The sequence below is a fragment of the Mustela lutreola genome, chromosome 4 (assembly GCF_030435805.1).
Source record: "Mustela lutreola isolate mMusLut2 chromosome 4, mMusLut2.pri, whole genome shotgun sequence".
Lineage (NCBI taxonomy): Eukaryota > Metazoa > Chordata > Mammalia > Carnivora > Mustelidae > Mustela > Mustela lutreola.
In genome coordinates, this window is record NC_081293.1 from 77,359,897 (window position 1) to 77,378,417 (window position 18,521).

The following is an 18,521-nucleotide window of genomic DNA, read 5'->3' on the forward strand; positions in this document are numbered from 1 at the left end:
TCCCTGGAGTTCATCCTATAGTCTGACCCTTAGGGGATGGGTCTACGTGTAGACAAGGTGGGGTGTGTTTTCTTGGCCCAGAGGGCGGTTTTCTGCTTCATACTGAACGTTTCCAGGGCTGTTTCCCTGTGTCTAGAGGCAGTGATGTCTTCCCCAGGCAGCCCCACCTGCCGAGCTTCACCTCAGTCCCTGTGGGGTCTGCCCTTCAGCGTGTACCTGGTTAGAAAACAAGGCCTCTCCTTTTTGGAACTCCCTCTCCAGGAGTGTTTCTGGATTATTCTCTGGGGGGCTTCCAGGATTTGGAGGTCGAGCTTCTCTCTGGGAATACTGGCATTTCCATAAAGCTGAGCTTTGGCATTTCACATCCTGTTGGAATTTTCTCTTTATATTGACCGGACAGTGGGGCTCAGAGGAGCAAGGCCAAGTCTTACTGGCGAGTTCTCAGAATTTGCTGAGAGCGGTTGGCTCAGTCCTTTTCTTGGTGATCCCTGGAACTTCAAATGTAGGATCATGAGTGCTTTTTGTCCCAGCTTCACAGAGAGCAGGGGAGAACTGCTGTTGCAGTTTTCACACTTGGAAGGCAGGAGTTTCCTTCCCACACTTTTATGACTAGATCCCAATTTCATCATAACCATGCACCTGTTGGGAAAGTTGACTTGTTGGCCTCCTCTGCCCTATGTTAGCCTCCTGTTCATCCTCCCAACTTGCAGCAAAACTGCTTCCTCAGGAGTGTCTTCCTGACCTCCAGGCCATTTCTCTTACCATACGTAATCCCAGTTTTCTGTGCCTCATATGCTTAGCACCCCCTACAGCTGCACTTAATTAATGGCTCAATCCACTGCTTGACGTGGGTCTTCCCTGGAAGAATGGAAAGGTCACGAAGACAAAAACGCGTTCCAACTCACCTTGTCCTACTTTCCCAGGATCCCGTCGCCTGTGGCTGGCCCTCAGGCTCTGTTTACTGAATGAATGACGGGCACAATCTATAGTAAGTCTTGCAGAACAGGCAGGGGACAGGAAGGGAATGCTTTGGAGAAGAAAAAAGGTCTTAGCAAAAAGCTGGAAGTAGAGGTGCTTATCTTATATTTTGGGGACTGAAAATGGACTGGCTTGTTGGGAGAGAAGGCTTTGGGGTGGGAAAGTTAGGGAGATAAAGCTGGAAATGTGGTTTTGGGGCAGAATTGGTGAGCCTCGGATGTGGACATCCATTGAACAGAAGCCCTAGTTCATCAGAAATACAGATTCTACCTTTAAAACCTGACTGGGCACATTGAGTTGGTAAATAAATTTACCCAACTGGACTGAGAGGAAGGAAATCCTTGTGGGACTTTGGAGAATATTGTCCAAAAGGTTTTTCATCTGAACAGACTGTCTGTCCTTAAATAGACACTTAAGCACTTCAGTAAACCGAACTGGAAAAATACGTAATCTCAGAACCTATCGTGTACTATAGAATAAAAGGATGAATATTGGTCACTACAAACACCTTCAATCTCCTTCCCATGACTGCTAGAATCTCCCATTATCTTTGATGGAAAAATGAGAACCAATTCTTTTCTGCTAAAAGAAGTTTAAATTCCTCATTTTCCTTTGACATTTTGGTGAAGAGATTTTGCTTAAAAGCGCAGGAAACAAAGGTCCTCTCTTCATCAGGTAACATGCTTCATTGCTTTTTCCGGCAGACCGTCTCCATAGCAGGGGAGATAATTCAGTTTCAAAATGTCTTGGATATTAACTGCTCTGTTGGGCTGCCTGCAAGCTTATGAACTGAGATCTCCATTTTTAGAAAAAACAATTATTACTATTAAATTCCCTTTATTTGTCATGTCTTGATCTTCACCTTTTATATCTCCCTCATCTACTTGTCTTTCTTTATTATTATTTGCATAGTATTGGAGAGTGAGCATTGGTTCCGGTTGATGTCTCCTTCTTTTAGTAGCCAAGAGGCAGCCCAAGCTGATTTTTGCCTTCCTGCAGAAACCCAGCAGTCAGTGGGTATGTCAGAGTCCTGTACCCATCGTGGGTTCTAGAGCAATTTGGTACCACTCTTTGTGCTGATTGCCTACTCAGGTCCTGGTGGGACAGAGCAAGCATCTCTCCTTCCATACCTGCCGCTCTGGGGACTGACTGCTGGAGTTGGAGAGAAGAGTAAGAGGGCATCTGGAAGGATCTGGAAGGTGAAGAGAACTGGTTTCGCAAACAGTTTGTACTTACTGTATCAACCACTTCACCCTCACTGTTCTTCCCTCATTCTTCACAATTGATTCCTGAGTGTTTTACTCCCATTTTACAGCAGAGGAAAGTGAGACTCTAAGAGGTTACATTAACCTGTCTGAGGTCCCAGAGGTCACAGAGCTGTTGGGTGGCCATCTGGAATCCAGTCTTCTCCAGGCTCTGGTGATGGAGGCCGTGTACCTTTTGGCTGCTGTCCCCAGCACCATTGTGTGTCATCTCCCCATGCTTGATATAAATGCATCAATGATGTTAATATTTGGGCCCTTTGTTCCTGGACACGTGCTGTTGAGAGCTGTGTGATATCTGAAAGGTGCTCACCAGGTTGCTAGTTGAGCTTAAGAAAAGATCCCTTCCTAAATCTGCCTTCCTGACTGGGCACTTCCTTTAGGACTGGGAACTCTCCTTTCCATTCGGGAGTTCTTCGAAAAAGAAAGGCTTTAAAAAGAAAAGCCACAGCTAGATATGCGGTGAGATGAAGGAGCTGAGAGCTATAACTTATTAATCGCGTCGTTATCACCGACTTGGCCACCAAGTGACTTGAATGAGACTCTTTCCCTTCTGGGCTGACACAGGCCTTTGGAGGAGACAAGAAACTTGAGAACTGAGATTTTTAGCTTTTTAGCAGAAATCTCTGAAGATTCAGACAAAATGTGCTACACACAAAAAAGAAAGCATTATGGCCATCAACTCCTAATTTGGAAGTAAGGAGCTGTAAACATTAACATTGAAAGAGAGGAAGAGAAAGATGGCGTAGTACCAACCTTCTGCATGCATCCACACTCTCCCGAACCTGTTTTCTTTTTCACAAATGGATCCCATTTAAGAAGTTTCTTATTCGTTGGACCAGATTTATAAGACAGGGCTCTGCGCTGACTGGATGTTTGGATCCTCTCTCATTCTTCCGAAGCGTGAGTTCCAGAGTCTGACATTTTCTCATTTTGACATGAATGTTTGCTGCTAGAAAACAGTGAAAGAGATCCTCTAAATGAGCATTTCATGTTTACCAGTGTAGAAGTCTCTTGGTTTGAGGAAACTGTCTGATTGTTGGTTTCTGCTAACACTTCCTCTATGACTTAATAGTCAAGGAAAACCACTCTAACCAAAGCGGAGTTTGCTTTTCATTCCTCTGAGTTGTTAGATTTTTTTTTCTTTGCCTCTTATACTTCTATTTGCCACAGGCCAGTGAGATGATATTTTATTTCAAGAAGGAAAATTAAAATCCAGTTTTATTTGTTAAAAAATGAGAGTTGTAGTCTTTTATTTAGATGTTGAAATCATCTGTATAATGATAACATTATACAGATATTTGCTTGAACTCTCACTATGTGCTAGAAACTGGGTGCTTCAAATACAGTGGTGAACCAAACAATAAAAGCTGCCAGGAGCTCTTGCTCCAGTGGAAGGAGACAGAATATCTTTATTCTATTCCAGGGGGAGGAGGAGAAATAAAGAAATATCTAGGAGAGGTAATAGTAAGTGCTGGGGAAAGATAATGAAGCAGGATAGGGAGAACAAAATACAATAAGGAATACTACTGTACGCAGGATGAACAGCTCTGTGACAACGGGAGTTTCAAGCAGCCGAGAACTGAAGGTGGTGACAGTGGGAGCCACAGCAGTATCTGGAGGGATATCCAAGCAGAAACGGCTGCATATGGTAAAGGATGAAGAATGAGCAGTCTCTCAAGGAGGCCCGAGTGGCTGGTGAATAGTCACATGAAGGGTCGGTGGCGGAAGACGAGGGCAGACAGGAAGCAAGGCCTAGCTGTGGAGGGCTTTGTCCTCCAATTAAGACATTGGCTTTTCCTCCACAAGAGCTGGAAGGCATTTTGTGATCTGACTTAGATTAAGGAGGCATTCCTTGTTGTGTGGAAGTAAGACTGTAAGAAGACTGGCCTGACCAGACGGACTGATACTAAAAAAATACAGGCCAGAAATGCAGGCGGCTTGGGCTATAGCATGTTGGGGGTGTGTCCCAGAGTGGTGTAATCAATCCACTTGTACAAGAATCTCTAGTTTTTGCATTAGGTCTCCGTGAAACTGGATCTCAAGGTTCCAGAGAGTTAGAAAAATCACACACTGATCGACGGTGCCAAGAAAGTGTTCGAAGAAAGAAAAAGTAGTCATCTATGAGAAATGCTGCCTCCAGTTTCATTTAAGAATTGGCCATTGGATTTAGGAATATGACAGGGCAGGGGTGATGCTCCTCTCTGGGTACTAGGAATGAAAAACAGATTGAAGAGGCTTGAGAAAAAACAGGAAGAGAAGATACTGAGATTGTAGGTTTAGACTGTGTTTGTCAATCTTATTTTAATAATTACCTCCCTAAGGAGCTTTTTTAGACATTTTTTTCCTAATTGTTCTCTCTCCCTGATGAAATTCAGATATTGCTGATAGGCTTTATGTTTGTTATATATTGTATGTATATGTACTTACTTTATGCATAGAAAGAGTAAGAATTTCTCACCCTGCAAGAGTCAGTTTTTGTCCATTGAGGGCAGTATCACCCCTATTGGGAATGGAATGATTTAGAAAATTCTTTAGAGGAGTTTTCCTATTGTGGGAGGGTGAGGTGGGGTGGGGGGGGTGAGGAATTGGGCTGGAGGCTAGAGAAGGAGGTTGGGTCATATCTTTATTTTGTATTTTTAAGATGGGATATATTGTAACACACACACATATATATATATATTTGTGTGCAGATGGGAAGAATCTAGTAGAATGGGGGAAACCTGATGAAGAACGAGAACAAAGTTGGACAGTTCTGTAACCCAGAGTCTTGAGTAGGAGCTAGCGCATAGGGACCTTTGCTAACGGCCCGACGGATCTCCTGATAGAGCAGGTGTAGATGCGAAGCTGCAGAATACAGGGGCTGCTGGGATGCGGTCCCTGGAGGCGAGCCTGTGGATGTCCTCCTCTGGTTGTTGTGTTTTCTCAGTGAAACAAGAAGCCAGGTCATCAGCTGAGATGGGGGAGGGGCAGGACATTCAAAGGTTTAAAGGGAGAGCAGAGGAGTGATAGTGTCTTTGGGGAGTGAACCAAGTAGAACATTGTAGTAGGCTAGCTAAGTAGTGCTAAGAGCCACTCGAAGTCCGTGGTTATCAGTTGAAGATGAGACCAGTCAATATGTTTTTCATGTTCTCCCCTAACTGCATTTGAGATTTTAAATATTTGAGACAATGAATACATAAATGAAGTGAGTTAATATAATATTAACTTTATGCTGCATGCTATGTAAGTTTTTTTTTTTTTTAGTTTAGCACTTATGTGTATTTTTTAAAGATTTTATTTCTTTATTTTTTTTATTTAAGGAGAGAGTGAGTGTGAGTGGGGGCAGGGGAGTACAGGAAAGGGCAGAGGGAGAGAGAATCTTTCTTTTTTTTTTTTTTTAAAGATTTTATTTATTTTTCAGAGAGAGAGAGAGGGAGAGAGAGTGAGCACAGGTAGACAGAATGGCAGGCAGAGGCAGAGGGAGAAGCAGGCTCCCTGCCGAGCAAGGAGCCCAATGTGGGACTCGATCCCAGGACGCTGGGATCATGACCTGAGCTGAAGGCAGCTGCTTAACCAATTGAGCCACCCAGGCGTCCGGGGAGAGAGAATCTTGAGCAGGCTCATGCATAGTGTGGAGCCCTACCTGGGGCTTGATCTCACAGTCCTGAGATCATGACCTGAGCTGAAATCAGAGTTGGAGGCTTCACCCACTGAGCCACCCAGGTGTCACATAACACGTAGATGTTTTCAATTGCGATATTTTATGCTTGCTTTTGTTAAAATTAAGGACTTCAGATAAGAACACAGAATCGCACACGCTAGTTCAGCTCTTCTGATACAAGTAACTGAAATGAACGTGGATTTTTAGTGCTTTTTTGTGGTTCATGCTGCTCTTGAATATGGGAAGAGGAGGTAAAAATGACTGATCATTTTAAATCTTTCTCTATATATGTTATTTTTGTTGAAAAGGAAACCAGAAGTATGTGGTAGTTCATTTGAGGACCTGATAGTCATTCCCTAGAATTATCTCTAATTCTGAACCGTGCCTCTTCATTCATCCTTAGTTCGTTCCCCACGGATTTCTCTCAGCCTCTCCTTTCTTATCAGGCCCAGAAGGACTGATAAGAAAACTGAATCTAACACGACGCCTACCCGGAGGTACCCTACAGGCATCTCACGTTGCGCTCCCTTTAGAAGTGTCTGCCCTTTGCTTCAGGGTTTCTAAAGTTAGGCTCGCGCTAACACGCATCAGGAGCATGGTTCCTACGCAGCACCACACCGATGTGCACCGATGAAGAGAAGACGCTGTGAAATTTGTAAAATAAGAAATTCAAACACCTTCGTCAAGTCCATCCATTTTTATAAAATCTTGCCGGTAGATGCTCTGCTCTTCCAACAGGAAGCAGTGTGCTCACGGAGACTGCATTATCATGCATACAACGGTGTGTTTCACAGAATCTTAGTCAGATGATTAATTCTTCAGGAATTACTAATTTCTTAAAGTTGATACACGTCCCTTGTTCAGGACCGGTTGGTGCCTGGAAGAGCTCGCAGCCTGCAATCCGTCCTTCCGCCCGGGCCACGCGTGGCGCTCCCGGGCTGCAGGACACACAGAGGAACAGCAGGGGGCAGTGTTTAAATGCTGTTCAGAAAGCCGGTGCCCCAGGCCTCCGAGGATTCAGAACACTTCCCTACCATGATTGCAAATGCATCTCGGGATTATATTTTTCTTTTATATTGCTGTGTGTCATGCTTTGTTTGCCAAACAGAATATAGAAAATGAATAGGCAGTTTTCTGGCACAGTTCTCAGTAGATAAATTGTCAGAACGAGCTCCATTGCTTAAGAAAAGCATAAACACAGTTCAGTCACTGGATGTGGCCGTGGGGACGTCGGCTGTTGCTGTGGGGAATTTGGGTTTGGCCAAAGTGGTATTTTCTTTGAAAATTCTGTGAGATCCCGGTTCTGTTTTCATAGTATTTCTACTCCACCCCCCAAAAGAGCAAGCTCTCGGGTTACTGAGGCTTCACTTGTATACCTGTGGCCGCCCGTACCTGACAGGACTGTGAATTTATTTTACCGTGACTTGTAAGTTATAGGTAGCATTTGAGTGAAAGGAAACTAAGCTGGGGTGCCTGGCTGGCTCATTCTGTGGAGTGAGTGACTCCGAACTCGGGGTCGTCGGTTCGAGCCCCATGTTGGGCATAGAGATTACAAGAGAAAACTAAACTTTTGATTCACTTTCGTGGAGAATCTTTTCCATACAGCATATATAAGAGTGTATTTAAGCCATCCCCCAAATACAGATGTGTGTGTGTGTTCGTGTGTGTGCACGCGTACGTGTGTGGTTCCTCTCCATTGTCCCTTACGTTTTAGGGTAACACCACTCTTGGTGATTGGAATCCTTACATGATAATACGCTGGTGGGAAAGCTCTGTGAGCATAGTCATCATTATGGGGCAGTAGATACATGAAGATATCGTTAGTCCCTAACTGCTGTCTTTCATGGACGTGTTCACTCTCCTCCATCTTTTATATTTACTCCTCATCACAAAGACTTCGCTTTGAGAGACGTGATTCCTTGTTGCCCACATTGCCCATTGCATTCCAGTTGGTTATAATCCTCGTACATCGACTGAGCACTCCGCATGTTCCAGAAACTGTCCCGGACCCCGAGTTCACATAGGCTGCAGAGCCCTAACCCCGGGAATTTCGGCCAGAGTGGGAAGATGGGTCTCTGCTGGACTTTTCTCCCAGTTCTTCTGAAATGTGTCACCCTGTGTGCAGTTGGGTGGAGGGCAATGTTGGGTCGTTTCTTCTGCCCTTCCTTGTCTTGGCTCTGCTGCTTGTCAGCTGGGTGACCTCGGGCGCATGACTCCCCGATTTCTCTTCTGTACAGTTGACAGTTCCTACCATGTTGGGGCATTCATTTGGGAAGAGTAAATGAGATCACGGATGACAGCACCGTGTCCGGCGCTGGCGCAGGGTCAGGTGTCAGGGGAAGCCACTCTGCTGTGGCCTCTTCCCTTGTGTTGGGTACACAGCTGGCACTGACTGCCATGGAGGTTTTGTCCACTTTCATTCCCTCGCTGCTGATCCATTCTTCAAGCACATGGCTCTTGGGAACTTAGAAGCCAAGTGCCTTGAAGGAGGTCCACCTTATGGGCTGGATATTTTACACGGCTTTAATCCTTGAAAGCGCCCAGCCTTGTTATTACCCTCACAGTTGAGGGAAGACTCAGGAGGGAAGAGTCACTGTCTACGGCTATGGCACCACCTACTGGAAGAACTGAAGTACTGACCTGAAAGCCTGTCACCTCTTTAGGGCCACACATTGCGTCCAAGCTCCCTTCTCATTCTAAATGCCCTAATTGTTGTTGTTGTTGTTTTGAAAAATGAGTGTGTTATGATCACAAGGCAGTAGAATCTCATTCGGGCACAGGCTCAAACGCTCAAAATCCGGATGCCTGATGATGTCATTAACAAGCTAAGATGTGGAAATCTGCATTTTTATAAATAAGTGTGACTCTTAGTCCACGGACAGACCAGAGTTCCCCAAATAGTTCTCGGTTCTCGCCACCTGTATCAGTGGATTTTTCTGTATCCACTGAAAGTCAAATTATTTTTAAAGGGGGTGGAGGGAATGCTTTTTTTCTTTAGACTTTTGGAAATATTTTAAAATTTTTGATGAAAGTTCATCACTTTGATTTTTTTTTTTAGAGTTATTCATTTATTTAAGAGGGAGTGGGAGAGATTGCAGAAGAAAAAGTAGAAGCAGATTCCCTGCTGAGCGTGGAGCCCAATAAAGGACTCAATCCCAGGGTCCTGGGATCATGACCTTAGCTGAAGGCAGACACTTAACTGACTGAGCCACCCAGGCGCCCCATCACTTTGATTTTTAATAAAAGGATTTTTTGATATCTTGACTTTCCTTTAATCATAAGAAGTAAACTTTGAAAACCTGTGTTTGCTTTGGTGGAGTATTTCTCTGTCTTTACCTTGTGTGTCTTGGTCCCTGGTAGCCTGAGGACATCAGCCATAGAAAGATGGGAAACAATTAAGGAGATGGACAGCTGACCCAAGTGGCGCAATTTCTCAGTCATTGCCCTTTGAGTTCAGTGTAGCAAGGGTCTCTGGCTTGAGAAAGAGGAGCTTGTGGGTGTGTATTTTCTGCAGAGAAACCGAACAAACTATTAAATTAGAATGATTAGAATTCTAGGTAGATTCTCTGTATCAACTTCTAAATGGTTACCTTGGGCAAACGCCAGTCTATCTGGACTTCATGTTCCTCTAGTGTAAAATGAGACCATTGACTTCTAGGTCTCCAAAGATCCTTACACATCTAAAATTTAGTCTGCAATCAGAAATGATTCTGCAAAAAGGCAGTTGTGTGTGTGCAACCGCTGCTTAAAAAGGGAGTTCCTTGAAAGTGACTTCATAAGACAAAGATGTCGGAAAGTGTGTTTATAAAATGTTAAGATGGGTGAGTGAGAGAGAAATATTTCATCCTTGTTTACAAACACCTTGGTTAGCAAGCTTGCACCTTCCTTGAATACATTGGATTTGGGCAGAGGAAAGAACAAGGCTGCTCATTTTCAGACCAAGAGTCACATTAAAAACAACAACAACAACAAAAAATGGGGCACCCAGGTGGCTCTGTTGATTAAGTGTCCAACTCTTGATTTTGCTCACATCATGATCTCAGGCGTGGGACCAAGCCCCATACTGAGATGTGCACTGGGCATGGAGCCTGTACTCTCTCTGTCTCTCTCAAAAAAAACAAAACAAAACAACAACAAAAAAAAACATTAAATTCTTCCTTACATCCACTACGCTTAAGTTCCTTGAGTCTTACTCTAGCTCTGCCACCTACCACTGTAATATTTCTGGAATGAGTGGGTTATGAATTGAATGATGAGAGCCCCAGTGTACTTGATTACACATTGTGGGATGACGACAAGAAAGTAAGACTTTTTTCAATCTGTACTCTTTTTAGCACATGCCAGCTACGTATGGTATGCCAAAGGAAGAAAAATCAGCAACCAGAAGAAATGGTTAGCCTGTTCCCTCACTGAACTCTCATGAAGGAAAAGCAAATGAATCTGTTTTTGATGGCTAGATGAATGATTTTTTGAAGCTTTCCAAATATAAACAAGTAATCTTTATTTCTACAGAGCAGTTCTACTTGTATGATAGAAGCACTGAATGGAATATAGCAGGAATTTGGGTAGATCTTTTTCTCCATTTGCCAAAAGGTATGTCTAAAGCAACAATAAAAGATAGCAACAAACAAAAGAAAAGGAAGTTTGGGGATTATGTGGGTGGATGAGTGGATAGGTGGTTAGGTGTGGGTGTGAGTGTGGATATTGTATTGAAAGAGAAATGGAATTAAAGACATAATTATTTGTATATATTCTGAAGTTACTCATGGGTTGAATACTGAGTCCTACAGTAGTAAGTTTCAATATTAGTTGTTTTAAATCTAATAATGTTTTATGCATGGAGAAGTTTAAAAACTGTATTTCAATTTCTGAATGCAGGGGAAAAAAAAGATCAAAGCACTTCCTTTTCTGGATCTCGTCTCCTTAACTGTGACATAAGAGGGTTGGGGTACACGATGTCTAAGGTTCTTGATGCAGCAATCATTCACTGATTATATATATCAGCCTGTCAGTCTGATACCAACACTAGCTTTCCAGCTTGACCCCGAGTGGTATTTCTCCTTTGCTGCTTTTCCCTTGCTCTTTTCGCTTCCTCCTTTTTAGCTCTTCAAAACAAAAAAATATATTTTTTTATTTTCCCCTTTCATAGCTTGTCTCATGAAACAAATGTAAAATCAGAAGCAAAAAGTTTTTTTTAGATATAACAAGGCCTTATCCCTGTGTTTACAGGCACCGGCACTGTTCTTTATTTTGACATACATGAGACCAACTGTTAGAAACTGGGGTAGTGGAGGCCAGCAGATGTACAAGGAGACCCACATTCTCCATGGCCCCGTGTGTATGCAGCTCTCCCCAGGATTTGTCACACTCGACACAGTCTGTGAGCGTCTGCTGTCAGCACTCCTGGCATCACTCCCCTAAGTGTGAAATGAGACCTCGCCGGGCTGTTGAGGTTGTTCAGGTGCAACAGTTTACTCCTCTTATGAATGGTTCTGAAGGAGCATCTCTGGGTCTTGTTGTTGAAGCTGTTGTCATGTGACCCAGTGGGGGGCGAGCCTTCCTTCCCATGCACAGGGCTTCCTGGAAGGCTCCACGGAGCATGTGTGTTAAATGAACTCCCTTATCATTTGTTGGTATTTGAATGTGTGGATTTTTTAAAAAATACACGTTTCCTCAGCAATAGGTAGGGACATATTTGTAATCATGTAAATATGTGGTATAATTACCTCATGAGGCACCCCTAAATGAATTGTTTAAATGTTCTCTGTGTCTGTCTGAAATTAGTCGATGTGGGGGTCGTTATGGTGACACTGCCTTCTCGGTATTTTGCTCTGGAATGTGTCTGTCCCAGCTATCATTCCGCTGGCTCTTAGCGCTGCCCGATGAGGTCGTGGGTCATGGCCCTTCGGAATGTGGAGATGGGCACCCAGAGTCTTGGCCGGTGACTCAATCAAGCAGACGACCCAGCAGGGGAAACTGGTCTGGAAACTAATAAGAACAAACAAAACATGACTGGAAGGTAATGAGAACAATTTTCTCAACTGTCTCGACCACTGAAATGCAGCTGTACCAAGAAACCCCGGAGATGCTGTGAGGATGCTGGGATCAGGGAACATAGCTGATAAATACACTTTGGCTTTGGAGACATTTCTCAGGATGCTGTGGTTCCCTTTTCCACTACATGGTCCCTAGTAGCTTGCTCAGAGAGAGTTTTTAAAACTCCTAATGAAATGCACTGCATAAATTATTTGGGGGGAAGAAAACTGAGGTGATAGTTAGCGCCCATCAAATGTTTCTATCTTGAGTGGCCCATATTATGTGTCATAGGGTGAAATATGGTCTATGCCCTTAAATGCAGCTCAGTGGAAAGGAGTCCTGGTATGGCCAAGCCAGGTGCTCCGTGAAACAGATGTTTACACCCATGTTCCTTTATCCAGACTCAGGAGCATCCCTCCCTCACCAGCCCCTCTTCTGTGTTCATCAGAACGAGGTAGTGAACCGAAGGGATCTGTTTGAAGAGATCTGGGGACACATTGAGATAAAGGTATTTAAGAAAGGGGACCTCATCATCGGATTCAGCTTTTCTGTTAAATTTTCACGATCATATTCAGTATTGCAATGCCTAGCTCTCAGGCCACTGCCACAGAGGATGATGATCACTTGAAAATTGGACTAAAATCTCAAATCACTGCTGGCGAAACTGGTGTCCTACATAGGCAACTCTCAGAAGATTTCATAGTTTCAACACGAGCATAATTCTAAACCATCATAACTGTTCTCTGATCTGCAACCCTAAGAAAAAGATTTAAGTATATATATACATATATATTTTTTTCAGATTTTATTTATTTATTTGAGAGAGAGAGCACAAGCAGGAAGAGCACCAGCAGAGGCAGAGGGAGAAGCAGACTCCCCACTGAGCAGGGAGCCCAATGTGGGACTCCATCCCAGGACCCTAAGATCATGACCTGAGCTGAAGGCAGACACTTAACTGGCTGAGCCACCCAGGTGCCCCAGATCTAAGTGTGTTTATTATTCCCACTTCAAAGATGAGAGAATTGTGCAATGGTGATACAGTTAATGAACGACCCAGTTAGGCTGAGTCCAGGGGCCGGGCCTTCCCCATTCCATCACACTTCCCACTATTTATGTGCTTCTCATACCCAACACATGAGCCATGGGTTTGCAGGTAGAAGAACCACAGTGGAAGGGTAGGATGCACAATTGTTCACTTCCCGTGTTTTCATGTTCAGTGTGGAAGGCAGAAGAATGGCCCTGCAAAGATGTCCCTGTCCTGATCCCTGGAACTGGGGAGTATGTTGTGTTACATGGTGAAAGGGACTTTGGAGATGCAGCTAAGGGTGTGAAAACGGGGAGATGATCTCCGTTATCCAGGGACCTGGTGTAATCTCAGAGGTCCTTGTAAGTGAGAGTGGGCGGGGAGAATCAGAGGCAGATGAGCTGTGCTGTGAGAACAAAGCTCAGAAAGATGTTCTTGGTGGCTTTGAAGGTGAAAGGGGCTACAGACCCAGGACCGTGGGCGGCCTTCAGCATGAAATAGATTCTCCCAGCGAGCCTCCAGAGGTGCGAACACAGCCTCGTGGGCACCATCTTGTTAGCTCTGGAAAACCTATTTTGGACTTCTGTGAGGCAGTGTATGTGTGGCATTCGAAGCCACTCTGTGTGTCATAATTTGTTACAGCGGCATGAGAAACTACAATTCCCAGGAATTGTTTTTATTAGTAGTAACGTTTTTTCATGAAACTAGCTCATTCTTACCTGAGAATGATCATCGAATTGAACATTATGGCATTACTGACTGAATATGTAGGAACTGTGAGGAATTTGCCTCTCTTCTCTCTTACAAATGATCCCAATTGACTGCTTTCTCTGACAGTTTGAAAGAATCTTTACATCCTTACAGTTTTGTGAAGTCGAGTACTGATCGTCTAACTAGTTTCAAGGAACTTGAGAGCAATTTACTTGGAAATGACCTACGAACTTATTTAGACCTAAATTTTAATGAGATTATTTTTAAATTTTTTGTTTTGTTTTGTTTTACAGTGGAAAGGGTTGCCCCTTCATAGAGGATTACTTGTATCCTGCCCGTTATTGGGAAAGCCAAAATTGCTTTGAAGTTTCAAAATGCTGATGTTTTTGGAAATGTATTTACTTCACCCGTGATAAAATCTATTTTATCTGCAATTAGTTTCACTTCGCATGTTGTAACGATGTGTCTGACTGTAAGTTTTGTAAGACCCCACTAATTATTTGACAAGAAATGTGGCTTCCAAATTCATAAAGTTTGAGGAAGCACACCAGAACTACCAGAAGCAGATGCCAGGATGGGCAGTTGGAGGCACTTTCCCATCTTCTTTCACCTGGAGCTCAGTGAACTTGGACTTGGAGTGTTCTCTTTAGGTTAGTGCCATCGCAAATCAATGTGAAAAGAGAAAACAATTTAAAAGTAAATAGAAGGAAGTCTTGGGGTGCCTGGGTGGGGTGGCTCAGTAGGTTAAGCCTCTGCCTTCAGCTCAGGTCATGACCTCAGGGTCCTGGGATAGAGCCCTGCATCGGGCTTTCTGCATAGCGGGGAGCCTGCTTCCTCCTCTCTCTCTCTGCCTACTTTGATCTCTGTCAAATAAATAAAGAAAAATCTTAAAAAAAAAAAGAAGGAAGTCTTGAACTAAGGACATAATACCTCTGAAGGTTGTGTCAAGGGGTTGATACCACATTTGGGACCATTGCTTCTGAACAGTGAAATGATAAAAGCTGACACTCATTTGTCCCCAGCCTTTTATCCTCTGTGCACCAGTATGCACAGACCCACACCGCGGATCTGGTCCAGTTAGTGTGTACTGGACATCTGTTGTTGGGACATGACGGTCCCCAACAATTCCTTCCTTGTCTTTTACATACTACAACCTGCCAGCTAACCATTGTCTTGGTGTCTTGTTAAGAAATCAGTTCAGGTTTTGAAAGTTCTTGTTGTCTTTGAAGTAACATTGTTGGATTTTTCTAACACCTGTTATGCAGAAACTTTACTTAGCCTGCATGATGATTAGTTTATGGCTAGTTAAGAAAGATTTTTAACATTTCTTGCCTTGTTAACTTTTTGTTTGATTATTGACATATGACATCGGTTTTCTGAATTGTGGATTAGATGATAACATTTCTATTCATCTCCAGGATGAAGGCAATAATCAACTATTTTTAACCACTATCATTATGAGAAGTTTTTTTCAGTGGGAGTGTTCATTGACGTGTTCATTGTTTCTTATGTGAAAGTCAGAAAACAAACAAACCCGTGTCTCTGCAATAAGCACAAAGGGCACAGCCTCATTCTTCTACTAACTGTGCTCAACATAAATCAGTGAACTCTTTATTTGAACTGTTCAGAGTTTTTAAAGTCACCATTATTTATTTTAGAATTTTCATTTTTGGTTCCAGTAGGTGAAAAGATCAGCAAAGCATTTTTTTTTCTTTTTACAATAATTTACAATGTTCTGAATAGGTGATAGTTCCAGAAGACTCTTTTGCATTTACCGATGACTTTACAATAAGGTGAATACAGAAAGTGAATATAGAGTTTTATCCATTACTATGAGTAGGGCATCGGCAGTCAGATATACTTAGGACGGTTAGAGAATTACGTAGGTTTGGATGTTTGTTTTCATTCTTGATGTGAAAGTAATTGCAGAATTCTCCTATTATTACAATATGTAAATATTGAATATATTCCACATTCTTTATAATTACTTTTCAGTAGCCCTCGACATGCCAGACTTGTATTTTTTCCCTCAATAAACCCCCAAATTTAGAACACTTCGTTTCCCATGAACATACATGTAATTTTTAATTTATTGATTATTTATGGAATTCAAATTCTTAGAATACTCTTACTTAACTTTTATTATTCATTAGTGCTACTGGTAAAATGTTTTTATTTAAAATTTCCAGTTAATCCGAGTGCATAATTTGGATATTTTCCCTGAAACGGCAATTCTCACACTATTTTTATTTCGAGATGGATGTAGAGCAAAACATCATGGAAGAAATTGTCAAGAAAACAATACCTTTTGACAGAATGAACTTCTGGGAACTGTCAGCTCGTTCATAATAAGAGCCACATAATGCCGAATTGTGCTGTTCGATTTATATGGACTCTATACTGTTACTTTTTTCCCTTACTAAAGTCTTTCTCAATATTGTTACTTTTTTCCCTTTCCACTAAAGTCTTTCTCAGTTTAAGTTTTGGGTCAGTACTCTAGAAAAATGAAGAGAAAAAGTTTGGGATAAGACACAGGGAACTTCTCCTTGGTTTGCTGGATGGAAAATACAGATTATGTTGTGGAATCCCCGGAGAAGCAGGGAAGAGTGGCTTCAGCGAAGCAGCAGGCGTCTCTGGGAAGGCAGTGCTGTGGGCCCCTGGGACCTTCTCGGATGAGCTGCTGCTGGAAACTTGCTGAAGCGTTACCTTACTGTCATCATCAAACAACGACCAAACTGGATGATCCCAGGGTGCCTGGGTCACAGGACTGCCGTGTTAATTCTGCATTTCCATACTGTACAGCACAAACAGCCTACCATCTTTCCAACTTGAATTTAAAGCAGTCAGACTCCAGACCAAGCAGAACTCATCTTCTCTCTGAGAGCATCCTTTCCAGAGGGATAGTTCCCACCTCCATCAGGAAAGAAGACTGGAAGTTAACAGTCATCCACATCCAAGTCAAGGGTGTCCTCAAGGGGTCGTAGGTCACTCAGGCACGTGTGCTGTTTGTTTTCTCAGAATCGAGTGGTTCTGGGCATCCCTGCTTCTCAGAGCGCTCATCCCCACCATATGCAACATTTTAAATTGAGGCAAGAGACCCTGGAAATGATTCTTGAAAGTCAAATCCTTTAGTTTGATGGACAGATAGCCTCATGTATTTCCCGCCTCAAAGTTCCGCAAACTCTTCTCCGTTGTACTGTGCGAATAACAGGGGCACAGGAGGAGAGCACCGAGGAGACGTGTCAAGCCAAGGAGAAGACAGACAGCAGTCCTTCCAGCTGGTAGAAATCAGAGGGAGGGCACCAGAGCACATTCATCTCACCACAGACCAGTCCAAAAGGACAGAGATATGCAGCTGTTGGCCTTTCTTTATCCCACGGGGTACTTCCAAATGAGGCAAACACACAGAAGGATGTAGAGAAATCCTGTTTCTCTGAATGAAAAAGAGAAAAAAGACGGAAGAGCTAACACTTAAATAGTGCTTGCCAGGTCCTCTCTAAATGTTTTAAGTATATTAACTAATTTAATTCTAGCAACAACCCTCACATTATTGTCCGCATTTTCATGAGGAAACTGAAATACAGAGAAGTCAAGTAGCTTGCCCAAGACACAGAGCTTGTAAATGACCTAGCCTGTGCAAGGACTCCCACCCAGCCTGCCTGGCTACACCCCTCGCTCTACAGCTGTGCCTTGAACTTGTCAGACTTCGCTGGAAACAAGTATTTCAAGGACAGTGTTGTCTGAAGAATCATGACTATTAATATATGTGACTTTATCCATTCTGAAGCAAAAGCCTTCTGGTGTCTCAGACATCTGCTTCTTGGTCATTCAGATTTCAAGTCATCAGTTGGCCACTAAGACCTATTTTAGGAACCAGTTCTCACGTAGACTAGCTTGTCGGAACCCTGGGGCCAAAGATACCTTCTGTTGTCATTTGAACCCACTCACAATCTTTGCATTTTATTACAATTAATATACAAATATCACCTAAGGTGTGTGAAGTACGTTTATGTGTATTTAGTGCCTTTTGACCAATTGTTTCTGTTAAATAAATATCTTTGTGCATTTTAGGTTTGCTTTTCCAGAGGCATTTCATCATCTTCTGTGTCTCTCTTAACCAGACGTGATTTCTCTTTTTTAAAAAAGATGTACTTATCTATTTTAGAGAGAAAGGGGGTAGGGGGAGCGAGGGGCAGAGGGAGAGGAAAAGAGAATCTCAAGCGGACTTCACGCTGAGTGCGGAGCAGGACACGGGTTCAGTCTTCTGACCCTGGGGTCACGGCCTGAGCTGAAACCAAGAGTCAGATGCTTAACTGACTGAGCCACCCAGGAGCCCCCAGACATAATTTCTTGAAAGATAATTTAGATTGTACTGGACAACCACCAGACAACCCATTGGTCCATCTGGATTTAAAATATATACCAAGAAAGTGTGAAGTGGCATTGGAGAAATTTCAGAAGAAGATGGAGAATTTCCAGATAACCAATTTTAGTTTGGATTTTTCTTTGTAATATTGAAGTGAATTTCTTTTCATGTAGATATTATTATTATTATTATTTAGGATTTTATTATATTTAAGTAATCTGTACACCCAACACGGGGCTCAAACTCCCAACCCCTAGAGCAGAAGTCACATGCTCTTCTGACTGAGCCAGCCAGGCGCTCCTTTCACATGTAGGTTTTAATTTTTCCTGTCTGAAGTGTTCACGTGGCAAGCGAGAAGAGAGAGACCTTAGGCAGGACCCAGGGCAGAAATGACCTAGGGACTGCAGGGGAGGGAGGGAAGAGCAGTAGACGGGGTTGGGGGGTGTCAGGGTTGAGGGGCCACTGGCAGCCACGTGGGTCATCAGATAGCATGAGGGGTTA

At 43.1% G+C, this 18,521-nt stretch overlaps 1 protein-coding gene across 2 annotated transcripts in view; it reads left to right on the forward strand.

Annotated features, from left to right (window-relative positions):
• The window catches only part of LOC131830069 (renalase-like), a 33,616-nt gene extending 15,892 nt beyond the window's left edge, over positions 1-17,724 (forward strand). Inside the window, exons 5-7 of one of the 2 annotated variants that reach the window (XR_009353063.1) lie at positions 10,396-10,476; positions 11,113-11,902; positions 15,844-17,724. Coding sequence is in view for 1 of the 2 variants with exons in the window: in XM_059172478.1 (XP_059028461.1) it covers positions 15,844-15,860 (17 nt within the window). In the remaining variant the exon portion in view is untranslated. The remainder of the gene's footprint in view (positions 1-10,395; positions 10,477-11,112; positions 11,903-15,843) is intronic. The other variant, XM_059172478.1, reaches the window with a different exon arrangement.
• The last annotated feature ends 797 nt before the right edge of the window (positions 17,725-18,521 follow it).